Raw genomic sequence first — 10277 nt, forward strand, 5'->3', positions numbered from 1 at the left:
TAAAATAAAATAAAATAAAATAAAATAAAATAAAATAAAATAAAAATCTTCTCTTTCTTTTCCTTATACACATACATGATAGAATATGTTGCCACAAATAAAACTTGTTTGCAAATTTTTAATGACTTAAGGAAAGATTCACAGTATTAAAGTGAAAAAAGGTAGCATATAAACTTTTATAAACTATAAATGATCACCAGGTGTGGTGGCTCATGCCTGTGATTCTAGCACTTGGAGAGGCTGAGGCAGGAGGGTTGCTTGAGGCCGGGAGTTCAAGATCAGCCTGGGCAATAGAACAAGACCCTGACTCTAAAGTAAAATAAAATAAAATAAAATAAAATAAAATAAAATAAAATAAAATAAAATAAAATAAATAAAATATAAAATAATGGTTGGCACTTCTGTAGTGCAGGACAAGGCCGATGGCAGGTCATGAGGCATAAAGTGGGACACGTTGGAGAACTGGCCAGGATACACACTGGTAAGCAAGAATATCTAGATCCCTAGACCAGAGAAAAGAACCAGATTGCAAATATTTTAGGTTTTGCAGGGCATACAGTCTCTACTGCAAATACTCAACTCTGCTGTGGTCACAGATGGTTATAGGCAATACATAAACAAATGAATGTGGCCGTGTTCCAGTAAGACTTTATTTATGGACACAAATTTGAATTTCATGTAATATTTACATGTCATGAAATATTATTCTTCTTTGATTCTCCTCTATCCCCAACCATTTAAAAACTTTTGTAGCTCATAGGATACAAAGACAGACAACACATCAGATTTCATCCTCTGGCTGTTATTTGCTGACTTCTAGGGCATCAGTTAAGACAGGCAGAAACAAGCTCTTTTGGGGGTCTTCACATGAAGTGGCTCAGAGTTCAGGGGACACAATGCAGTGATTAGAAACACATGGGAGCTTGAAGACAAAAGATCAGAAGGCTGAAGCGATTTGTCTTGTAGGGGCTCCAACCCCTAGGCCAGTTTGGATAAGATTATGGGAGGCTTTACCCCTAGGCGAAGGGCATAGAAAATCATCAAGAGTAAAGCTTGATCCTGAGATCAAGGTTAAACAAGCCAGGGACTTGTGTATGGCTTCATTCCTGAACCTAAACCCGTCACCTGAAGGTGCATTACTCACAAGTGAAGTCAAACAGATACAAACTCATGGATCAAGTAGAAAAAACGAGGGAGGAAGAGAAAGACTTTTCTTGACCTTGACTTTTAACCTACATGGAAAAATAAAGATTAGCAATGACACAATCATCTATGTTCTTTAATTTGTGGGATTAAACTACGGCATTTCTTTCATCAAGATACTAGATTGGATTGAATTTGTCATATATTTTGTTTGTTAGTTTAGCAACTTGATCATATATTTGCCTTAATATTCTAAATATAGTTTGGAATTAATTTAATTTGATCAGGGATACTGATGAAAAAATGTTTGTTTTCTAGTGTGAAATGGCTTATAAAATATTTCTAATAGCTAAATGTTTGGAGTTACGCTATTTTGCTTATTTTTATGATAGATGAGATCCACTTGTCATTACTGATAGGGCTTGATTACTGTTTATTGATAATGCTAATGAAAATAATGTTTTTATCTAGATCCTTCCTTGACTAATCCTCCAGCAACAATTCAAACAGATGGCTTTATTAAATATGGCAAAAGCAGCTATTCACTCATGAGACAAAAATTTCAATGGCATGAAGCAGAGACATACTGCAAGCTTCACAATTCACTTATAGCTAGCATTCTGGATCCCTACAGTAATGCATTTGCGTGGCTGCAGATGGAAACATCTAATGAACGTGTGTGGATTGCCCTGAACAGTAACTTGGTAAGATGCTGGAAATATGTGCAACTTGACATGATCAGTGAATTGTGGTTGAATATGATTCTCTTTCTGTTTGTTCTGTTGAATACTCATCATGTGTAAGAGACTGTGCTAGGCCATGTGAATGATACTAACGTCAACAAGATCCAATCTTTCAGGGACGTGATGCCTTTAAGAATCTGGCAAACTAGTGATGTGTGTCAGAAATCAAAGTAAGAATTATCTGATGAATGTTAACTCTCCTATTGCATTAGTCTATAAAAATTATATTCGAAATCTCAACAGTTTAATTTATTCACTTGTTGCTTCCAAGGTTATGATTATAACTATGGCATGAGAATTAAGAAAGCAGGTTAGGGACATAGTTGCCAGTGATGGGGACACTTTTTATTTTTTGTGGCAAGACATTCTAGACTTGTTGTAGGTTCTGAGGTTGTGGAGCTCCCATCCATTTGTGAGAAATATTTCATTGCAGTCCTTGTATTCCATAATAGACAAAGTTTGGACAAGACTAGGGATGAAGCACAAAACTAAGAATGCTGACAGAGTTGCCAAATTGTTCCTAAAACGAGTCGTCTCTGATGCCTGGTCATCCATCTATCCTCTCTCTATTCATCCTTCTAGCTAGCCAACCAGCAAGCTTCCTAGTAAAAGTAGATATGACAGTCAGCCATTAAGATACAAGAAATATAAAGAGAGGCATATAGAAAGTGTCATGAGAAGAGAGAAAAGGAACCAGTTGGGCTAGTGGGGAGGACCAAGAAGCTTCCTCAGAAAAAGTCAAAGTTTATAGATACAGTCTAGGATGGTAGAAGATAAATTGGAGAGTAGATGAGTGTCAAATGTTATAGAGCTTCCAAGACCATGATGCAGAGATAGAAATTTGCAATTTATACAATGAGTATTTCCTAAGTAGGGAAGTGTATATTTAAAAGTAAGTAGTTTCAGAATGATTTCTGTGATTAAACTTAGGCAAGACATTTTTATGTCCCTGTTGACTAAGTTTTTATGATTAAGTCATTTGATAAATCATTTGTTTTCTTCTCACAGACATGTTCACAATTCTCTTATGAGTTTAAAGTAAGCTTTTATTTTTTGAAAGATTAAATAGTTTTTCATTGTAGCAATATTTATCACTACAACAGTATTATCTTCCTTATGTCTATAGAGTTAATGATTATACAAGCATTATTTGATTAAACATGGTATAATACTACAAAATTCTAATTTGAGATAACACATACTTCTAATTTTGTCACTGGATTTTGGCAATTAACTTGGTAAATTAAATAATGCAGTCAAAAGGGTGATAATTGCTTGAATCTTTGAAAAATTTGGCTACCTCTGATTAATGTTATATATCATCTATTCTTAGACAATACCTGTACAATCTCTATTAGACTATTAAAAGGATATTATTGATAAATATGTTTGATGTTTATCAGTATTTTGTATGTGATCATAAATTTGTTTCACTAAATTTAGTAAGAAATGGACTGTGCAGCCTGGGCACGGTGGCTCATGCCTGTAATCCCAGCACTTTGGGAGGCTGAGGCGGGCGGATCCCCTGAGGTCAGGAGTTCGAGACCAGCCTGGCCAACATGGTGAAAACCCGTCTCTACTAAAAAATACAAAAATTAGCCAGGTTTAGTGGCAGGCCCCTTAATCCCAGCTACTTGGGAGGCAGAAGCAGGAGAATCATTTGAACCCGGGAGGTGGAGGTTGCGGTGAGCCTAGATCGAACCATTGCACTCAAGCCTGGGGGGCAAGGGTGAGACTTCTCTGAAAAAAATTTAAAAAAAGAAGAAAGAAAGAAGAAAGGAAGAAAGAAAGAAGAAAGGAAGGAAGAAAAAGAAAGAAAGAGACCATGTAAGTAGACTAAAATGGTTGACATTTTACATCATATATATATGATGTCATATAGCTGAAAGACCACCTCACTAGAATATAGCTGAAAGACTGCCTCACTAGACGTCAAGAGACCAAGGCTTCTGTCTTCGATACCCATATGACCTTAGCTAAGCCATTTACCATTGGTGCTGTTTCAACAGCAGAATAATGAGAAGATATGAAGAGATTAGTATTTCCCTCAGGGGACCATGAATTTAATGAAAATTACTTAATTTTTATTATAATGTCAATAATCATATAAGAAATATCTTATTTGTTGTGAAGATAAAACTTCTCTTTTGCCCTGAAAACCTGCAAACAAAGAGAGTTTCATGGAATAAGAGATAGATATAGTTTTTGTCAGTATTTTTTGAAATTACTTCCAAGGATGTATTCCTGGGGATCTCTAAGAAATAACTGTTTCTAAGAAAGGCTGCATTTACTGAATTTGAGTTGACAGAAATGATTTATAGTGTTCTTTTTATTCTCAAATGTTCCAGGTTCTATGTCAAATCACAGTCTTAAATATACTTTGTATTCTTGGATTGGTTCTTTTAGTATTTTATAAATGAAGCAAGGCTGCATGTTAATGCTTGTTTTTGTTGTTGCAGACTGATAGTCAGTACACCTGGACTGATAAGTGGAGGGTGAGGTGCACTAACTGGGCTGCTGATGAGCCTAAATTGAAATCAGCATGTGTTTATCTGTTGCAGACTGACAGTCAGTACACCTGGACTGATAAGTGGAGGGTGAGGTACACTAACTGGGCTGCTGATGAGCCTAAATTGAAATCAGCATGTGTTTATCTGGATCTCGATGGCTACTGGAAGACAGCATATTGCAATGAAAGTTTTTACTTTCTCTGCAAAAGATCAGATGGTAATTGAATATATAAAAACAATCAGGGGATCTGAAATTTTCTGAATAAGCTACTACTTACCACTGTTGATATTATTAAACAGTAATGTATCTTGGATAGCTAAGAATAATATAAAACATACTGCCTCACTTAACAAAAGACTATCTTTATAAACCAATATATGTAAATCAAAATAATGGAGATAAACATTTCCCCAGGAAATTTTGCTTATATTTGATATTGACAACACATCTATATCAAAGAAATTTTATCAGAATACATGTAGATTCTTACAGTCAATGATGGACACCATACTAGAATTCTAAATATAGCATTTAGTTATATCCCAGGTGCTATTAATAGCTAAGAAAGTGTTACAGGGATTAGGATCCCAGAAAAGGAAAACAGGGACTTAAAAAAGGGAAGTCACTTTACAAATTACTTTGTGGTGCCTTTTAAAACGTTTATCTTTGTAGGTATCTATGGATGTGTTGTCTTAACGATGAGTGTAATTGACTGCCACTATACCACAGCACATTCGATTTAAATATATTCAAAGTGGAAAATTGATAAAAGAAACCCAGTAATAAATATGGTGATCCGAATGATAATCATTGGAAGATTTTTTTAAAATAATGATCAATGATCAATTTTGTAGCTGCTAATATATTATGCTACATACTACAGGAACTTCAGGTTTTGCTTTATTTAAAATGTGTTTTTATTAACAGAAATCCCTGCTACTGAACCCCCACAACTGCCTGGCAGATGTCCAGAATCAGATCACACAGCCTGGATTCCTTTCCATGGTCACTGTTACTATATTGAGTCCTCATATACAAGAAACTGGGGCCAAGCTTCTCTGGAATGTCTTCGAATGGGTGAGTGCCACATTTCCTGAAGGAAAACTCTGTAACCATCTTTTCTGGGCTCCATTGACACTATACATGAAATATACGAAGAATGTAAAAATACCTGTTTATACTTTTAATGATGTATTTTATAACAGAATGGCCAATATCATGCTTCCCAAATGTAATCTCGAAGTTTGTAGCCTCAAATTTTAGAGAATTTAGAGAATTCAGGTAGAAAACAGCATGTTCTAAATGGTTTCTTCCTTTCAGACTTCAGGTTCTAAATTGTTAGGATTCTCATTCTCAGTTATTCCAAGCGTTGTACTCACCTCTTATCACTGATAAGCTGAAGTTTTACGAGTGCCCAGGAACCGTTTTGTTTTACCATTAATAGAAAAATATTTCTATTTAGTTATTGTTTTGTGAAGACAAATAAAACAAAACTCAAATAGACACTACAAAGATGAATGATTTTCCCCTGAAGTAAAAAATGGCAAATAAAGTTTATTTTAGGGTACATTTAAAAGTCACTTAGTTAAATCCCATTAAATATTTTACTGAATTCTTTTACTTCATGTTTTAGTGCCTCACTCAAGAGTTCTTCATCCAACAGTGATATGCACAGGTTATAGCCTCATTTCCTCCAGTTTCTTTCGAAAGTCAACATTTCTCATGATGCCACCTGATGCCATCTCTGAATTTTTGTAATTAAAAAAATGTTTTCTTCATATTGCTAAGTTTTTTTTTTTGAAAAAAAATGTGGGAACTTTGTTTTCCATTTTAGGTGACTCTTTTCTGGTAAATAAAATGAATGCTTCTCATTCTCATTGTCAAAATATGAGTCACAAATATTTTGAAATGGCTAATGTTTGTGAAATATATTTAATAATGGATTATGTAATCATGCAGTGAAAACAAGGTGACAGTTCAGAACTCGGTAATATGGGATATAGGCATATGGTTAGGTGCGGACCCTCAAGGTTCAGAAAGCCTGGGTCATAGCATGAGCTTCCCTCTGCTAGTGTTAGGATCTTGGCAGATTACTCATTCTGTGTGCCTTAGTTTCCTTATCTATAAAATGGGGCAACGATGGTACCTATTTAACGAAGTGATTTTAAAAATTTAATGGGTTAATGCTTGTAATGTCCAAAGCAAAATGTTCGGCATGAAATACTTAAAAGATATTAGTTATTATTAAAAAGCTAGAGATTTTTACTCTAAAATTTAATGTTCACAATCTAATGTGGGTTGTCACCTCCATGGCCATCTAACTGGTCTTCCTGTTTTATCTCCTTGCTTTGACTGGTCCTGTACACAACAGCTGGATTCTAATAATAACTAATATAGGACCATTCTTAAGTGGAGAATCTAACTGGTATGTATAGGACCAATCAAAGCAAGATGATGGGTTATTGCATCATTCAGCTGCCTGAAAAAAAACTGAAGTGTTCTTTATCACCACATTGCCCTTAATACCAATCTCCAGCCTTCTGTAATGAGACCTAACCCATGTCTTTTTTTATTTTTTGGGGGCTGATGGACCAGATTGGTGCCACACTCCAGTCAAACCAAGTTCTCTCTGTTCCTGATGCTTCCCTTCCTCTTTGTCTTTCCTCTTATCACCTCTTTTTCCTGGAATTATTTTCCATCCTTTTTACTTGAAATCCTGTTCTTCTCTCTACTGAAATTCTGTTTCCTCTATCCTCCCTTTTAGCTGCTTCACCAAGAATGAATATTTGACATGTCCATAGCATATGGCACTTAATTCCCCTTCTATGATATTTCTTCGTACTCTTATTACTGGCCACTGAACCGTAACTTTTGTAAGACATACTCTACATCCTACTAATCTTTGAATATCCTGCAGGAACTAGTTCAGTGCTTGTACTCAAATGATGCTAATGATGCTTAAAAACATATTTCAGAATGAAAACTAAAATTCTGAGAAGACAAACATCTGCCCTTTGAAATTCTTCCCCTTAAGTGCAGATGTTAGACTGATTTTTGTTGCTCTTAATAGCAGTGCTGTTTACAAAAATATTTTCAGCTACTTAAATGTGCAGCTATCACATTTATCCTTTTATGCTTTCCAGGTTCCTCTCTGGTTTCCATTGAAAGTGCTGCAGAATCCAGTTTTCTGTCATATCGGGTTGAGCCACTTAAAAGTAAAACCAATTTTTGGATAGGATTGTTCAGAAATGTGGAAGGTAATGTTTGCAGCATGCTTATTTAATCATAAATATTGTAAAATGTTGTATGTAAAACAAGATTTCGTTTCCAAAATGTGTTGCCTTAAAAATGATTAACTCATGAAGAATTTGAAAATTCAAACTCATACTTTTATTTAAGAACTGAAACTTAAAATGACTTTCATATCATGCTGTCCTCAAAGTTGCTAATTAAAAAATATCTTTTGTAGCTGAGACAGTTTCAGAAGCTTTACAGAGCATTTTCTATGTTTTCATGGGGCCAGGAAAAAAATGCTAAGGAAAGGATAAGTATAAATATTTGTACTAATTAGAAATACTTTTTTAACTAAAGCTAATAGTAAACCTATTCTTTTTGGTTTCCTTCTCTGTAATAATTAGTCATTATAGTCTTGCCTGTTAAGTCTGGTTATAAATGACTGTGGATTCTAGTATAAAAGAATATGCTTAGAAATTTGCATCAATTGGCTGAACTTATTTTAAGACGGGTTATATTTAACTTTTGTCTTAATTTGTTTTATCTGATGATCAGGAATTTGGCTGTGGATAAATAATAGTCCGGTCTCCTTTGTCAACTGGAACACGGGAGATCCCTCCGGTGAACGGAACGATTGTGTAGCTTTACATGCGTCTTCTGGGTTTTGGAGTAATATTCACTGTTCTTCCTACAAAGGATATATTTGTAAAAGACCAAAACGTAAGTAAGAAGTTCATTGCACGGTGCAAATCACTGATTGCCATTTCTTTCAAATGGTAAGATATCAGGTATGGAATCATAACGTGATTATGAGGCCATTGCAAGCTCTCTCTTTTCATCCGTGAAAAATCCGTTCTGCCATTGCAGTTCATTACTGTTTGCAGCTCTGCGTGATTGAGAGACACTCTCTGTCTGCTTAACTGTTGTAATGATTTTTTGCTTATCAACGCATTTGTAATGGAATATCTGAAGGATTTGCCAAGCTGAAAACAGTCGGGAGAGCTAATCTGCAAAGCCTTACTGCTTGAGGGAAAAGGTGGTAAAGCCAGTACCAGCCCAAACCAGAGGAGACCAAGGTTCTGGAGAGGGATCAGAATTGATTGTGGAATGAGTCATGTCAGACTAATTCAGTCTCCTTTTAAGATGGAAAGCGAGACCGTGAAAGGAACAGGACCGGGGAATTGATAGTGTTGAGTGCTCACAAGGTGCCTCTATCTGGAATTTAAAATTATTTCGTTGCCATGCCATGTCGCATAATATCCCTCCCAATAAATTACTGATTAGATAGTAGAGTTGTTGGTGTTTTGTTTTGTTTTGTTTTGTTTTGTTTTGTTTTGAGACAGAGTCTTGCCCTGTCTCCAGGCTGGAGTGCATTGGTGCGATCTCAGCTCACTGCAACCTCTGCCTCCCGGGTTCAAGTGATTCTCCTGCCTCAGCCTCCCGAGTAGCTGGGATTACAGGAGCACGCCACCATGCCCGGCTAATTTTTGTATTTTTAGTAGAGACGGGGTAGAGTTTACCATTTTAAAATTTGGCAGGTCTTTAGCCTTCTCTAACTGTTGTAAGACACACCACACCCTCTGGTGCAAGGTTGGAAAGGTTTTTTTTTGTTTGTTTTTGTTTTTTTGTTTGTTTGGGTTTTTTTGTTTTTGTTTTTGAGACAGAGTCTTGCTCTGTTGCCCACTCTGGAGTGCAGTGGCGCAATCTCTGCTCACTGCAGCCTCCACCTCCTGGGTTCAAGCAATTCACCTGCCTCAGCCTCCCAAGTAGCTGGGAGTACAGGTGCACTCCACCATGCCCAGCTAATTTTTGTATTTTTAATAGAGATGGGGTTTCGCTATGTTGGCCAGGCTGGTCTCAAACTCCTGACCTCAGATGATCTGCCCTCCTTGGCTTCCCAAAGCGCTGGGATTACAGGCGTGAGCTACCGCTCCAGACCTGGAGTCTTATTTTACTTTTCATTCAAATGCTTTGTAATATCTTAGGCTTCAGCAGGCTAATTTCAAAACCCCTAGCCTTGAATATTTTAATTATGGGTAGATTGGTAGATTTTAAGGGTGAGTATCATTGGCTCAAATGCAACTTGGAGAATCACATTTCCAGATCTTCTAATGTACTCAAACTCACCATACAGCCATAGGAGACTGCTATAGGTTAGACAGACAGAGAGACAGATAGATGATTGATAGGTAGACACATAGATAAAGATACGGATTTTTTTTTTCTACCTGTATTTTTATATCTATCATATCATAATATCATATATCATATCAACACAGATCAAATATGGAGGATTCCATGTATTTGTGAGCCAATAATATTTGCTATCTACCTGCAATTATTCTGGGTTTTTATAAATTTTTTTTTTTTTTTTACACACAGTTATTGATGCTAAACCTACTCATGAATTACTTACAACAAAAGGTAAGGCCACTGCAAAATTTCAAGTTCTGTGTTAGTAATACATTCGGACTGTTTGTTTTAAAAGGCATAATAGTGATCCCTTCCAACTCCCCTGCTCTCTCAGTAGAATTTGCTTAAGCTAAACTATTCTTTGTCATCAACCTACTTTGAATAATACTTTAGAAAAAGAGGCCTTGGAGTCGGGTTGGTGTTTTTACTATAAGCAGTTGTTGAAGGCATTTT

General features: G+C 36.0%; 1 protein-coding gene across 1 annotated transcript in view; it reads left to right on the forward strand.

Annotated features, from left to right (window-relative positions):
• The window catches only part of MRC1 (mannose receptor C-type 1), a 101871-nt gene that overhangs the window by 89663 nt on the left and 1931 nt on the right, over window positions 1-10277 (forward strand). Inside the window, exons 24-29 of the mRNA XM_017869208.1 lie at window positions 1615-1847; window positions 4448-4613; window positions 5325-5474; window positions 7541-7654; window positions 8187-8351; window positions 10014-10055. Coding sequence (XP_017724697.1) covers window positions 1615-1847; window positions 4448-4613; window positions 5325-5474; window positions 7541-7654; window positions 8187-8351; window positions 10014-10055 — 870 coding nt within the window. The remainder of the gene's footprint in view (window positions 1-1614; window positions 1848-4447; window positions 4614-5324; window positions 5475-7540; window positions 7655-8186; window positions 8352-10013; window positions 10056-10277) is intronic.

Source organism: Rhinopithecus bieti, unplaced genomic scaffold (assembly GCF_001698545.2).
Source record: "Rhinopithecus bieti isolate Rb0 unplaced genomic scaffold, ASM169854v2 scaffold_3043, whole genome shotgun sequence".
Lineage (NCBI taxonomy): Eukaryota > Metazoa > Chordata > Mammalia > Primates > Cercopithecidae > Rhinopithecus > Rhinopithecus bieti.